Below are 14,354 nucleotides of genomic sequence, written 5' to 3' on the forward strand. Positions count from 1 at the left end.
ACAGCAGGGAGACCTGGACAGGAAGAAAGCAGTATTGCTGTGTGTCTGTTAGCGGGCAGAAGGTGGAAGAAGAGGCAGGGACTTGCAGGAGCACAGCAGTGGTGAGGCAGGATGCTAGCAGCAAAGGACAGAGGATTGGGGTGCCTGTGCCAGGCTGTCCCCAGTGCTGGCCTGGCACAAGGGGATGAGGAATGTTCCTTGGGTTTGAAAAACAAACAAAAAACTGTCAGAGGGGAGAATGTGAGGCTCTGGTTAGTTGAGAGAGCTTAGCATCATCTGCCAGAGCTGTATTTCCTTTGTTGGGCTGTGGCTAAAAGTTCATGCCAGGCAGAGGTAGAGGGTGTGAAGTGTTGGGCTGTGTGTTCCCTCTTCACCTTGCTGTAAGAACCAGACGAGCACAGGGGACAGGATGAAAAGTCTCAGCTGAGCCCTTCTCCCTGTGTTTTCTTTCAGACCCTCTAGACATCAACCCCAGTGTGGACTTCCTCTTTGACTGTGGGCTAGTGGGACCAGATGATGTGTCCACAGAACAAGATCTGCCTCGTGCTGTCCGAAAGGTGAGCTCTGTGTGGGTAATGCCTGCTTATAGCTCTTTGGATTTGGAGTGAGAACTGCCATCTGGGACATACGAGGTGAAGGCTTTGGTGTGTTAGGGTGGTTGTGCCCTCTCCCTTCGGGGCATGCCTGGCCTGTGGGCCACTCCTTGAATTAAAATACTTGCCTGTCACTTTGGAGGAGCTTTGAATGCCACAGGTCATGTGAGAGCTGGCCTCTTTCCTGCCTGTGGTCCTCATAACTAATGGGCCTTGTTGGCTTGGCTGTCAGCAGAAGGATGCCTACTGGCATGGGCACAGACACACTGGGAGGGAGCTGGCAGTCAGCAGATCTGAGGGGTGGCCAGGGCTCTTGCATCTGTCCCAGGTAGGTGCCCAGTCTCACAGTACACCTCTCTGCAGGGGCAGAAGCGTCTGGTGCTCTCTGAAAGCTGTTCCCGGGACTCAATGAGCAGCCAGCCCAGCTGCACAGTGCTGAACTACTCATATGGTGTGAATGCCTGGAAGTCCTGGGTGCAAGCCAAGTATGCAGGGGGAGAGACCAGCAAGGGAGAGGAGCTACGCTTTGGCCGTAAGAGCCCTGTCTGGATGGGGTGGAGTGGCAGAAACCTCCCAGAAGCTGGGTCCCAGGGTGCTGAGGTGCTCCTGGCCTTGCAGGCTATTGTCTGAGGCTGCTGTGCTTGTTTCCATAGCCAAGCCCATGAGGATCAAGGAAGACATCTTGGCCTGCACAGCAGCTGAGCTTAACTACGGCCTGGCCCAGTTTGTCAAGGAGATAACACGGCCCAATGGGGAGCGCTACGAACCAGACAGTATCTATTACCTCTGCCTTGGCATCCAGCAGGTGAGGGAGGTCTTGCTGCCCTCAAGTCCTCCACAGCCAGACCTGGGGGTCAGATCTGGTGAGGGGAGCTTGTGCCCTTTACTCTGCCTTCTGGGGACCCAGAGAGGTTCACTGGACTGTCCTTCAGTGCCTCACCCCAGGATAGCAGCCTACCTGGTTTGGTCTTTGTTCCAAGCCCAGTGAGTAGGGTGGCAGCTATTCCCAAGCCTTGCACTCTTCTTGCTCATCCTTGAGGAGGGCTGGGACATCTCCCCAGACTCAGTCCCTTCTTCAGCACCAAGTCTGCTTTGTCATGCTCTGGGGTTTTTCTCACAGCTCTCAGAAGTGGCTGGTTTTAGGATTCTGCCCTGCAGCTCTGGTTGTACAAGGAGGGGTGCTCTGCATATGTGCCCTGGGCTCTCTGGGGAGGGTTTGCATTCCAGGTGCTGCCATGTCTCTCTTGACTGTGTGTTCTGTCCTTTCTAGTACCTGCTCGAGAACAATCGTATGGTGAATATATTTACAGACCTTTACTACCTGACCTTCGTGCAGGAGCTGAACAAGTCCCTGAGCGGCTGGCAACCCACAATCTTACCAAATAGTATGTGTTTCCAGAGTACCTTCAGTCACCACACACACCCAGTTTGTGTGTCTAGCCTTGGATCCTCCAGTCTGATTGTGCTCCCCCAGCCTCAACCCTCTTTCTTGCCATAGGCAGCACAGTCCTGCTGTGTCCAGGGGTTGTACTGACCCATACTGACAGTGGAGCCAGCAGCTTCTGTTGCCCAGAGTCACTGTAGCTGGGAGCAGAGCACAGCTGCTTTGTGTCCTGGGACAGTTTGAATCTTTACAACACTTCACAGTGATGTCTCCGCCCTTTGGCAAAGAGGATACTAAGCCAGGAGGCACACTGGCCCATGCCTTTGTGTTCCCAGCACATGGGCAAGCCCTGCACACTGTGCTAACTGTTGGCCAAGGTTGCTGTGCTGCTGCCTTGTGAGGGGACTAACTTAGAGCTCTGCAGAGGCTTTTCGTGATGGCTGTGATCTGGGCTGCCTTCCCTTCTGTGTTTTGTCACTGGTTAGTTCACAGATCCAGCCTCACCTCTGCATACTGGCTGTCCCAGTCAGAGGCATTTGGCTGCAGACCTGTGTGTCTAGGCAGGAGCTGGCCGTGTCTGTCTTGCCTGCTGCTTTTCCTTCATCTCACACTGAGTTTGGTGGAGCACTGACCTAGAGTTCACTTTGTGGCCATCTATAGGGATGAGCAATTAGGATTGGTTTGGGTTCTGGCCTGTGGTTTGGCTGCACTCTGGGATGGCTTGTGGCTGGGCAGAGCCAGCATCTAGCTCTGCTGATGGCTCTGGAGAAGTAACCTCATAGAAAAGGGGATGTTGTGAAGCATCAGTCTTTTGCAGTGAGTTTGCCTGGGCAGGGTGAAGGGATTGCCACAAGGCCACTGTTGATGTGACCTGGTTCTTCCTCTGTGTGTTGCAGACACAGTTTTCTCACGTGTCGAGGAGGAGCACCTCTGGGAGTGCAAGCAGCTGGGCGTTTACTCACCCTTCGTGCTCCTCAACACCCTCATGTTCTTCAACACCAAGTTCTTTGGGCTGCAGACAGCGGATGAGCACATGCAGCTCTCCTTCACCAACGTGGTGCGCCAGTCTCGCAAGTGCACCACGGCCCGTGGCATGACAAAGGTGGTGAGCATCCGCTACTATGCTCCTGCCAAGCAGAAGAAAAGCCGAGGTAGGGTCTGATGGAGCATCTCTCTGTCCCTCCCCCTGCCTCCCTCATCAGGTCCCAGCCATGATCCTGCTCTCTCCCCTTCTGCAGATAGTGGCTCTGGAAAGCGGAAGCGTGAGGAGGAGGTACCGATGCTGGAGCAGCGGGAGAACAGGATGAACCCACTCCGATGCCCAGTCAAGTTCTATGAGTTTTATCTCTCCAAATGGTGAGGCTTTCTTTGGAGAAAGGGCATGTGCCATTTTGGGGCTACCTCTTGGTTTTGATGGGACCCTGTGGAGTGGCTGCTGCTCTCCAAACATTTGTACTTGAATGTAAAGCCTTGCCTAGGGTCTGTGCTGTTTGTATAGACCATAGCTGAGAGAATGCTTCTCTGCAGCCCCTTCCACTACTTGGCTCTCTCCAGCCAGGCAGGAGCATGCAGTATGAGTCGTGGTGGTTGGCTGATTAGGGACTTTGGTCCTGAGTGAGGAGCTGCAGACTCAGTTTGTGTCCTTGTCCTGCCGAAGGATGAGAGGCTGTGACAAGCCTTGAGCCCCCCTTGATAACCATGAGTGCAGGCCAGGCTTTCTGAGCCCCTGGAGCTGATATCCCAGGGTTCACCTTCCTCTCTCTTTACAGTCCAGAGAGTCTGCGGAACCGCAACGATGTATTCTACTTGCAGCCTGAACGGTCGTGCATCGCCGAGTCCCCACTCTGGTACTCAGTCATCCCCATGGACCGGAGCATGCTGGAGAGCATGCTGAACCGCATCTTGGCCGTGAGGGAGATCTACGAAGAGCACAGTCGGCTTAGCAGCCTGGAGGACGACATGGACTGAGAGCGAGGTGCTGCCGGGCTGGCTGTGCTCCAGCCCAGGACACCTCGTCTCCCTGCCTCTTGCTGCAGGGCTGGGGCCGTGCAGCATGGGAGGGGATAGTGCTGTGGCAGCACTGTCTATCGTTACCGGACTTGGACATCACATCCTGCTCATTACGGGCCTCTCCTACATACATGGCCCCTGCGCTCAGCCCTGCCTCCTGTCCTGGCTGCTGGGTGAGCCGTCTTCCCTGGGGCCAGTCCCCACAGCACAGGGGTGGCAGAGCCCCCAAGGCAGCTCCCCTTGCCCAGCCCTGTCCCCTGCTATTCCCAGCCCTGACTCTACCCTCCCCCCTCCCCCAGTGCAGGAACCGCACCATTGGGCAGAGTGCTGTCTGGGACCAGCAGCCCCGAGGCTTTTAATTCCCCCTTCCTTTAGCATCCCCTCACAAGGCTGTGGGTGGCATGGCAGGAACGGTAGCTCTGCTGCTGCAGCAGCATGGTGTTTTCAAGCCAGTGGGGAAGGACCATCAGCAGCCTGAGAGCTGTTGGGGTCAGGGGGAGGGCTTGTTCGCAGGGGTGGGAGAGGTTTGGGCTGGCTTTGGGGAGCAGAGGAAGCTGGTGCTGGAATGTGAGGGCAGAGACCCAGCCTTGCCACCAGGATGCCTCCCTCGAATGCAGCCGGGCTGCCTCCCTCAATTTTGTCAATGTTTCCTGAGTCTGTGGAAAACTGATGGAGACAGGTCTGTGCCAGTGCTGCCCCTCTGTCCCCACTGTCCTGCATCCTAGCGTAATACCCCTCCTCAGTGCAAGGTGCCATCAGTGGGTCCCTCCACTCTGGCCGGGGGCTTGGGCAGCTGCTGGCAGAAGTGAGGACCTCTGCCTGGCCTCCCCCTCCCTCCCAAAGCAGTGGGGTGCTGGCGCCCTGCCCAGGGCAAGCCTGGCTCTGGCTGTGCCACTCCCTGCTGCCTCCTGCCCCTCCTTGTGTTCTGGTCAGTTTTCTTGAGCTGTACATGGGTCTCCTGTTGAGCCTGTATATATTGTTCTGGGCCCTGGCCCGGGGCCATCTGTTCTCTGTGTCCATGTGGAGAGTGAGCCACTCACCAGTCTTGTTGTAGTGATGCCAGGGCGGTAGGACTAACCCTGTGTCTCTGGAAACCATTCATTTCAAATAAAGATGCAGAAGACTTTTGGCAGCCCCTGCTTTTCTCCCGCAGGCAGGATGGGCACTGCAGGAGAGCAGGGCCAGCATCCCACTGCTGCCGTGCACCTCGCTCCTGTCCATCCCTGCCTGCTTGTGCTTCCTACCGTGTCTGGCCCCTAGTGTGCTGCCAGCTCTGGCATGCTATGATGGCCCCTGACCCCGTGCCTGCTGGTGCTAGCCTGGCATGCCCTGCCTGTTCCTGCCCTGCTTCTCCTTGCCTGTCCCTTGCCAGTAGGGCTGCCACCCAACCCAACCCAGCAGTGGCCCTGCCCTGGCCAGGTGGGACAGACCGGTCGGAGAGCAATGCCGCGGTGCCCGTGGGCAGAGCAGGAGTCGAGTGAGGTGCAATGGGTGTTTATTTGCTCCCCCAGGGCTGACAGGACCCTGCCCCAGCCGAGCCCTACTCTCAGCCCCACTACCAGGAGCACGGGGAGCAGCCAAGCCACATCCCTGGGGCCATGCCTATCTCTTGTGCTGGCCACGGGGTCCATGCCACAAGCCTGTCAGGGCCCAGAGACAGAACCACAACTGTGGCCACCCATGCATCATCCATCCCTGAGCATCCCAGCAGGCCACGTTCACACTGCCAGGTCTGCAGCTCGCGCCTTCCCGTGGGACCCACTGGCCCCCCCCAGCCATGTACCCGCCTTCCCCAGGGGTGCCAGGCCATGAGGCGCTCTGCCAGCAGCCACGGGGCTGCCACTGCTGGGCAGGGTGACGCGGGTCCTGTGGGTCCCCAGAGGGCCACCAGGACTGGGCAGGATGCGGGAATTGGGGCCTGGCCCCTGCCAGCACTTGGTGAGACCCAGGTGATAGATCTCCACCAGGTTGAGCAGCAGGGACACACAGGCCACCCCTAGCATGAAGAGGATGAAGATGGTCTTCTCAGTGGGCCGGGAGATGTAGCAGTTCACGGTGTTGGGGCAGGGCCAGCGGCTGCAGGTGTAGAGGGGCTTCAGCTGGAACCCGTACAAGGCGTACTGGCCCACAATGAAGCCCACTTCCAAAAGAGCCTTGAAGACGACGTTGCAGACGTACGTCCTCAGGATGGCCCCGCGCATGCAGACCTGTCCCCGCGTGTCCCCCACAGGGAGCTGGGGCTGCCTGGGGCGCTGCCGCCTGGCCCCACTGCCAGCCCGTGCTGCTGCTTGCTGCTGTGCCTTCTCCTCCAGATGCACCAGGTGCAGGATGTGGCCTAGGTACACAAGGCTGGGGGTAGAGACAAAGATGATCTGCAGGACCCAGAAGCGGAGGTGGGAGATGGGGAAGGTGCTGTCGTAGCAGGCATTCTGGCAGCCAGGCTGCTGCGTGTCGCAGGAGAAGCCAGACAGCTCGTCACCCCAGACCCGCTCAGCAGCCGCCCCCAGCACCAGGATGCGGAAGACGAAGAGGACAGTGAGCCAGACCTTCCCCACCACGGTGGAGTGCTCCTGGGCACTCTCCAGCAGCCGCCCCAGCAGGCTCCAGTCCCCCATGGCACGCGTCACAGTGCCCTGCAAGACAGCCACCCTCCAGACACGACCACCCCACAACCTGCTGAACCACCACCCCATCCCCCCGCCCGGCGGGTGTGCAGGGACCCAACCTGGGGCTGTCCCTGGAGTGTCCCCACCCTGCGTCCCCTGGGACCCCCTAACCTGTCACAGGGAAGGCACTGGGAACAAAGACCTCTGGTAGAAAGCAGCCTTGGCATGCTGGGAGCAACCGTGGGGGACAGCGCAGTGGCAATCCGGCATGGGGACCCCTCACCGTTGGCGGGTGCGTAGGGCAGAGCCTGGTGTTCCTGCGCTGTTGGCTCCCCTCAGCAGGGTGATGCAGGATGCTGCAGGGCCCCTTCCCGGCTGGTCCCCTGCTCCTCAGCCAGGTGTGGACAGGCCTGCCCGGCTCTGTCTGTCCATCCACCTGACGGCGGGCAAGGGGTTATTGGGGCATGAGGCAGCTGCATGCCCCATTGGCTTTCACTGTGACTGGCAGATGAAACAGCCACTGGGGAAACTCTTTCCCTCTATTTTTGGTCTGGACACTTTTCTAAATATATGCGGGGCTGCAGGGGCTGGTGCTGGGGGAGCGTGAGCCCTTGTACACTGCTCAATGCCACCCAGGGGTCACTGCTCCTGCATGCCGGCTGCCAGGGCACCACAGCCATGGCCCCAGCCCAGCCCAGGCACTACAGCCCCCGCAACCCCTGGTGGCATCCACCTGGGCTAGGGTGCACGGGTGGGCACCCCACACTGGCACCCCAAGCCCCTGGCACATCCCAGCCGGAGTAGAAAGGAGGGAGGCAGTGCCTGAGAACAGAGATTTAATGGCCCAAGATGCCCTCCTGGCTGTCCCATGGGACAGGGACAGCACAGGGCCGTGGGGTGGCTGTGGGGTGGGGGCAAGGGCTGGGGCCCCCATGGCGCTGGCCTTAGCAGGCAGAGCAGCGGTCACCCTTCTCCTGCAGCCCGGGGTTGCGGCGCAGCATGTCCTTGAGGGAGCCATCCTGCTCTGTCAGCAGCTGGTTGATCTCATTCTGCTTGTACTCAGAGGAGAGCTTGTGCCCATAGAAGGAGCCCTTCCCTGATGAGGGGTTGGAGTTGTGCTGGCCTCGGCGGGCACAGGCTCGCACCACCAGGTAGACCAGCTCTGCCATGTTGAGGACTATGCAGATGCTGGAGGTGACCAGCATGAAAACGGTGAAGATGGTCTTCTCGGTGGGCCGGGAGATGAAGCAGTCAACAGTGTTGGGGCAGGGGTAGGCCTCACACTTGACCAGCCGCACCATCTGGTAGCCAGGGTAGAGCATGTAGAAGATGTACATGAACACAGCCTCGAAGAGCAGCCTGAAGACCACACTGCAGACGTACGTCCACCACAGCGAACCCGATATGCGCATCTTGTGCTTCTTCACCTCCTCCATGTGCTTGGGGTCTGCATGCCCCGTCAGCACCAGCAACTTCTTCTCCTGGTGCTGTTGGTAGGCCACGTGCATGGCCACGAGGAGGGCCGGTGTGGTGACAAGGATGAGCTGCAGGGCCCACAGACGGATGTGGGAGATGGGGAAGAAGTGGTCATAGCAAACACTGTTGCAGCCAGGCTGCTGGGTGTTGCAGGTGAAGGCGGATTTCTCATCCCCCCAGACACTCTCAGCTGCCACCACCAGCACCATTATCCGGAATATGAAGATGACAGAGAGCCAGATGCGCCCAATGGCAGTGGAGTGGCGGTTCACTCCACTCAGCACCGTGTAGAGGCCAGCCCAGTTCATTGCTCCTCACGTCTGCAGGAGCAAGCAGCAAGAGACAGTGTTAGGAGCAGGACAGTGTTAGGAGCAGGAAGGACCCCTGGCTGAGAGCCACCACATCCCGGCCCTGGTGGCAGCAGCCTCAGGAGGGACCTGGGAGCAACTGGCTGCCGCAGTCCTGGTAGGTGGACAGCAGGATGGATGGATGGCAGGACAGCAGCATGGCTCCCACTGCTGTCACAGCTCAGGGCAGCATTTTGGCCAGAGCAGGTAGGAGACCGGTTGGCCCTGCAGTGTCAGCTACTCCTGCTCTGCAACCCCACACTGGCACAGGGATCCTAACCAACGGCTGCTGCAGAGGATGGGGGGGAAGCCCCATACCTCCACAGGGACCCCCTATCTTCACCCGGCGCTGAGCTCTTTGGCTAGGGATGGACCCAAGGAGCTCCATGGCTCCTCTGCACGAGCACCTCCCTGACCTGTCCCTCATCGCCCCATTCCCTGCAGGAGTGGGGCTGGGGACCCCCGAGCTGGGGGGACCCCTGGTACAGCCATGCATTGCCACCCTCCTAGAGCCGTCCCTGCCTGGGGAGCATGGGGTGACCCTGCACCCCAAGCACAGACCCCTGCCCCACTGGCACTGAGCAGCCCCAGAAGCTGCTTCCCACCCCGAGCACGAGGCTTCTGGGCTGGGACCTGCCCTCCAGCTGCCCCTGGTGTGGAGGGTCCCGGCGGCGCGTACCTGCCGGTGAGGAAGGGTCCTCGCGAGCTGTCCCCAGTGGCCCCTCTAAGGTCTCATATCTCTCACAGGAGAGCTCTGCTCCGCCTGCCCTCGTCTCTATCCGCCACTGCCCTGCACTGGAAGTCATATGCTGCTTTATAAACTATTTACATACAATGGGGCCTTTATCGGCCCCTGAACAACACACTTTAGCATTCAGATCCAACGCCCTGACTTCCGCCCACCCCAACCAAACAAAGTGCCTGTGTGCTGCATTCCCGCTGCCTGGCCCTGCACCCACTCCCACTTCACCCCGCGCCAACCACGGCTGCGGGCCCCCCCCCGACCGCCAGCCACGGGGTGCTCGTCACTCTGCCTGGTGGGACCACGCCACAGGCATTGCTGGACTGGACAGCCACCTGGGGTGCCTGGGGGTCCCTTCCCCAGGATGCATGGCAGAGCCCAGCTGTGTGCCAATCCCACACAGACGGCACCAGAGCTGGGGCCTGGCTGCTCCCCAGTGTGGCACTGAACAGTCTGTGGGGACCTGCGGGGCTGGGTGTGCTGGGTACAGCCCCCATGGGTGCCACCATACCCTTGAGGCTCTGCTGCCAGGGGGCTGGTGCCAGCAGCAACAGCTGCGAGGTCCCTGGAGCTGCCCTGCATGTGCCCCGTCCTGTTAGGGACATGGGAGTCACCAGGGTGATGCTGGCTGTGTGCTAACGGGGGCTGCGTTCAGTGCTGAGAACATGTGCTGCAGGAGCTGTGCTCCTCTCCCAGGACAGGGGGCTACTGACGCTGCCCCACTGCTCGGACACACTGGTAAGTGCAACAGCCCCTGTACCTGTGGACCCCCTGTGCCCATGTCCCTCAGGGCTGGTGTCCCAAGCCACACCATCACGCTGTGCACCATCCATGTGGGGATGGTGCCACGTCCTTTGGGTTTTGTCCCCAGCCTCAGGTGGGGAGCAGCACATCCTCTAAAACCTACCAGCTGGGAGCCTGCAGGGTGGGGAGGCAACAATGCTATCCCAAACGCCAACTCCACCCCTCAGCCTAGGGTGCCAGCACCTGGAGCTGCGCAAATGGTAGTGGGCAAAGACCCTCCAATGAAGCTGCGGGGAGGGCAGCTGGTGCCTAGGCCACACTCTGTTCCTTGACCCACTCCCCTCATGGTGGCCAGCACCCCTAGCTCCCTGCCCTCCCTGGCCCATGGCAGAGCCCTTCTGCAGCCCCCACCCTGGACCCCCCAGTCCCCCCCCCGGCTGGGGGACGTGTGGCAGCCCCCACAGTGGTGCTGTGCTCACCAGGCTCTCACCTCAGCAGCAGGACAGGCAAAGCTCTCAGGGAGCGCAGCAGCCTCAGCCTCCAGCACAGCACCCTGGACTTTATACTGCCCTCTGGCACGTCACCCCCATCCCCTCCCAAACAACCTTGCTCCTTCCAGGACTTGCTCCCTGCCAAGTAAATACCACAGGTGTGTCCAGCCTGCGCTCACACTGCCAAGGCACCCACCACCACCCACCACCACTGCCAAGCATCCCCTGGGGACAGCCCAGGGGCCACCACTGCACTAAGGCAGGGCCAGCCCCCCAGGATGGTCCCCGTGGGAGCTCTGTGGTCCCCCTGGCCACGCTCCCCTGCTGTGAGCATCCTCCCCACCACATCCCCTGCAAGCTGGGCACATGCACCATGGCAGAGCCCCACTCTCCATCCGGGGGGAACAGCTCTGGGCAGTCCCAGCACCCGGAGCACCTTGATCTGCTGCTGCAGGCTGCTGGCTGGGCGCTGGGGAGCCACCAACCCCCTGTCTAAAAGTGCAGCCAGGAAAGGCAAACAGCCTGTCAACGATTAACCCAGCTAACGGCCCCACTCCAAGGTCCCGCCGCCCAGCACCCCGCACGGCGCCGCAGTGTGCTGGGACGTGGCGACCCTGCCCCACATTTGGGGGCCCCAGGGTGGGCTGCAGGACCCTGCACACCATCCCCTGCATGAGGATGGCAGTGGTCCCACTGTCCCCCGCATGAAGATGGCAGGGTGGCACTGTGGGGTGACAGAGGGTCTCCCCGCAGTGTGGCGGGGGTGGTGGGCAGAGAGGGGCCGGGGATCGCCGGGGGTGCGGAGCGGGTGAGGCCCACGATAAGCTGCCGGCTGAGTCAGCAGGGCCCGGCGGGGAGCGGCCGCAGCCGCCGGCACCGCCCCGGCTGCGCACCCGGGGTCCGGGACGCACCGGGGGACCGGGGGGGGGGGGGCCTGCCCGGAGCGGGGTGCGGGGAGGGGGCAGGCGGAGGGCGGGCACTGGGAGGTGTCGGGGGGCGGACTGGTGGGGAGGTATGGGAAAGGGGCTAGTGAGGCGAGGCTGGGGGCATCAGGCTGGGGGGGGGGGCAGGCTGGTGGGCAGTGGGGGATTTGTGGGCTGGGCTAAGTAGGGGGAAGCACTGGGGGGACTGCATGAGCCAGGCTGGGGCGGGGGGGTGGCACTGGGAGCCAGGCTGGGGGTCCCTGGGGGGCTCCGGGAGGCAGGCCGGGGTCGGCCGGGCAGTGCGGGCCGCGCGTGGTCGCCGCTCGCCGTGCCGGCTGCGCCCGGCCGCGGCAGCAGGTGGCGCTGCGGGGCCGGGCCGGGCAGGGCCGGGGGGCGCCGGGGCCGCCCCCGCCCGCGGCAGCACCCGGGGCGGGGGCTCAATGCGTGGGAATCCGCCTAAAAATGTAATAGAAATGCAGACAAAAACAGGAAGGAGGGAGGAGGAACCCGGGCCGTTGCTGTCCGGGCCGGTGCCCGCCCGGTGTCCTCACCGGGAGGTGACGGGAGGACCAGGAGGCCCGGGGATGGGCGGGAGCGCGGGCAGCACCCTCGCCTGTCCGGCGCTGCCGCTGTCCGCCGTGCCCAGCCTCCGGGCACCGCCGCCCGTTCGCAGTAGGCAAAACTGTTGTGCAAAAGCCAGCGGTAAAGGACAGGCTGTACGAAGCAGCCGGGGCCAGCGCTGCCTCCAGTGCTCAGAAAACTGCCCTGTCCGCGACCACGTGGACCAGAAATGGGCTCTTTGTTAATCACGTTAACTAACTTGGTGTCTGAAGTTGCAACGAAGAGCTCGAGGCTATGTCGAACACAGACAAGCTGAAGAGATGGGCAGGGCAACATCTGGATGGAGGGATGGGCTGACACAGCTGCTGGTACCTTGCTGGGGTCAGAGATGTCACAGCCCAGCAGCCTGCATTGGTACAATGGAGGAAATCAAGCTCCAGCCGTTGCTGAAACACCTCTGCTGCCAGGAGGAAAAGTGTGCTGCAGAACAGGCTCTCGGAGTCCCCTCTCCCCTGCCAATCCTGCCCCAGGCCTCTCTGCCAGCCTGGATGAGCTTCTAGGCTCAGGCTGACGGCAGCACAGGCATCCCTGGATCCAGGCTGCTGCCCTCAGAGAGACAAAACCCTCTGGTTTGAGTCAGCTCTGCCAGGAAGGGCATTGGCAGCCGGTGAGCACAGAAATCCTTTGTGCCACTGCAGCACAGGGCAGAGGCAGTTGCAGCACTCAGCATAATGGCTTGCCCTGCCTGCCTGTGGGTCTGCTGTCCTGTGTCCTGGGCACATCAGGGGTGCGGGGACTAGGACCAGAACACTGTCCTGGTGATGATGCTGGGCGGAGCAGCATCCTTATTGCTGGCTGTGGCTCCTGGAGCAGGCAGGGGCCAGGCACAGGTCACTCATCCCCTCCACATGCTAGGGACACCTTTGGGGTTCAGTTCCCTTATGCTTCTCTTTGCCAGCAGCCCTAAACATGTCCCCTGAAGCTGAGGATGTCCCACTGTCGTCACACAGATGTTAAAAGCATGTACCCTCCAGGACACAGTGTCCCCTGGGCTTTGCCAGATCTCCAAAGAAATGCTGTTGATGGTCAAGGACACCCTGGACAGATGGCAGGCTCAGGAGTTTTGCAAAGGCAGTAGTGTTTGTCTGTCACCAGCTTGCCCTTGGGGTCCTAGCTGGAGTGGCTGTACTGGCACATTGGGACAGCTGGCAGCTGGGGCCTTGCAAAGATGAGGAGGGGGGACAAAAGTGCAGGGCAAGCCCCTGTTCTGGGACATTAAACGCATCTCCCCTTCAAAAGGGCACTAGGCACTGGGCAGTCTGCTCGCACCTCAGCAACTTGGCTGCAGTTGGAGCTGTGCTGTGTAGCACCCGTATTTCCATGGAAACCCAGCCCAGTGGCCTGATACAGGTTTTTTGTCTTGGTTCCTCTCATACGGTCCTGGGGCTGCCTGGGTCAGACCAGAGGGGCCAGCAGTTGGGGCAGTGCTGGATGGGGCTGCAGGTCAGGGTTCAGGGTGGGCAGCCTTCCCCCTGCACAGAGACCAGACCAGGGACCAGCTCTGCCTGTCAGCATGGAAAAGCCTGGGGGAAGGAGCCCCATGCCCTGGGTGGGTGTCCCATCACCCCATTGGAGTCCCATCGCAGCTTGGCTCTGCTGCTACCCATCTCAGGCACTCCGCAGCACCCCTGCCTTTGGCGGCACAGTACGGTACGGCATGCTGCCTGCCTCTGGCACTTTCCCCACCCTCTCCATCTGCCCCATGGCAAGGGGCCTGCCACCATCCCAGGCTAGTGCCCCCAGGCCATGCCCACACTGCCTGCCATGTGCTGCAGCTCCAGGACACAAGGCATAGGCTGGCAGGGGCTGTGGGACCCCCACACTGGGCAGCACTAGGGGCCATGGGGGGGTCCGGCACAGGAGTTGGAGCATGGTGCTGAGCAGAGTAACATGTGCTGGTGGCACTGCAGCTGCAACGGGCCCCTGGGAGAGCTGGGCAGAGCCCCCCCGGCCCCCCTGCAGCCCCCCTGCCTGTCTCCCACCTGCCCCGCGGCCCCCCTGGCTTGCGGCCTCAGCCCTGGCTCTGCTGCCTGCACGCTGCCTGGAGGCGATTCAGGCCCTATGCCTGGTTTCCATGGCAACTCCAGTTGAAATTACATTAAAAAGAAATGAAACCAGCAGCTTTTCTGGTTGGCAAGCAGGGGGAGGGGAGCTGGGCTGGGAAAGACAGGGAGGGGGAGTTCGGTGGGAGGGGGATGTGGGGCAGATGAGGTCCCGCATGGGGGTCCCAGTGCTGGGGGGAAGGCCTGGCAGTGCTAGGGGCATGCGGGGACCCCCCCCCCGCTGTGGCACCCAGTGTTGGCAATCCTGGGTCGCATGGTGCTGGTTTGCATGCGTGTGGCACTGGGGGTCCGGCACCCCAACCTGGTGGGGTGATACCGGGGTCCTCCTGCTGCCTCTGTGGGGTGGATGCCAGG

General features: G+C 61.3%; 3 protein-coding genes across 7 annotated transcripts in view; 1 reads left to right on the forward strand and 2 right to left on the reverse strand.

Annotated features, from left to right (window-relative positions):
* ZMYM3 (zinc finger MYM-type containing 3) overlaps nucleotides 1–5,105 on the forward strand; it is a 34,001-nt gene extending 28,896 nt beyond the window's left edge. For 4 of the 5 annotated variants that reach the window (XM_075053862.1, XM_075053859.1, XM_075053860.1 and 1 more), the window contains 7 exons: nucleotides 454–557; nucleotides 957–1,125; nucleotides 1,247–1,398; nucleotides 1,864–1,978; nucleotides 2,874–3,128; nucleotides 3,216–3,333; nucleotides 3,747–5,105. In XM_075053862.1, the coding sequence (XP_074909963.1) occupies nucleotides 454–557; nucleotides 957–1,125; nucleotides 1,247–1,398; nucleotides 1,864–1,978; nucleotides 2,874–3,128; nucleotides 3,216–3,333; nucleotides 3,747–3,945 (1,112 nt within the window). In that variant the 3' untranslated portion in view covers nucleotides 3,946–5,105. Of the gene's footprint in view, nucleotides 1–453; nucleotides 558–956; nucleotides 1,126–1,246; nucleotides 1,399–1,863; nucleotides 1,979–2,873; nucleotides 3,129–3,215; nucleotides 3,334–3,746 lie in introns of those variants that run through there. The other variant, XR_012653944.1, reaches the window with a different exon arrangement.
* A 600-nt stretch (nucleotides 5,106–5,705) lies between these two features.
* LOC142043113 (gap junction alpha-3 protein-like) lies at nucleotides 5,706–7,008 on the reverse strand. Its single transcript, XM_075053881.1, has 2 exons — nucleotides 6,877–7,008; nucleotides 5,706–6,620 (listed from the first exon to the last, which is right to left on the reverse strand). The coding sequence occupies exon 2, from the start codon at nucleotides 6,600–6,602 to the stop codon at nucleotides 5,706–5,708; it is 897 nt and encodes a 298-aa protein (XP_074909982.1). The 5' UTR covers nucleotides 6,603–6,620; nucleotides 6,877–7,008.
* A 413-nt stretch (nucleotides 7,009–7,421) lies between these two features.
* GJB1 (gap junction protein beta 1) lies at nucleotides 7,422–9,200 on the reverse strand. Its single transcript, XM_075053882.1, has 2 exons — nucleotides 9,096–9,200; nucleotides 7,422–8,389 (listed from the first exon to the last, which is right to left on the reverse strand). The coding sequence occupies exon 2, from the start codon at nucleotides 8,375–8,377 to the stop codon at nucleotides 7,538–7,540; it is 840 nt and encodes a 279-aa protein (XP_074909983.1). The 5' UTR covers nucleotides 8,378–8,389; nucleotides 9,096–9,200; the 3' UTR covers nucleotides 7,422–7,537.
* Nucleotides 9,201–14,354: the final 5,154 nt, after the last annotated feature.

The sequence above is a fragment of the Buteo buteo genome, chromosome 22 (assembly GCF_964188355.1).
Source record: "Buteo buteo chromosome 22, bButBut1.hap1.1, whole genome shotgun sequence".
In the NCBI taxonomy this organism is placed as follows: Eukaryota; Metazoa; Chordata; class Aves; order Accipitriformes; family Accipitridae; genus Buteo; species Buteo buteo.

Excerpts from the sequence above, each read along its gene's own strand:
- LOC142043113 (XM_075053881.1), bottom strand. The coding sequence starts at position 6,602 with ATGGGGGACTGGAGCCTGCTGGGGCGGCTGCTGGAGAGTGCCCAGGAG.
- GJB1 (XM_075053882.1), bottom strand. The coding sequence starts at position 8,377 with ATGAACTGGGCTGGCCTCTACACGGTGCTGAGTGGAGTGAACCGCCAC.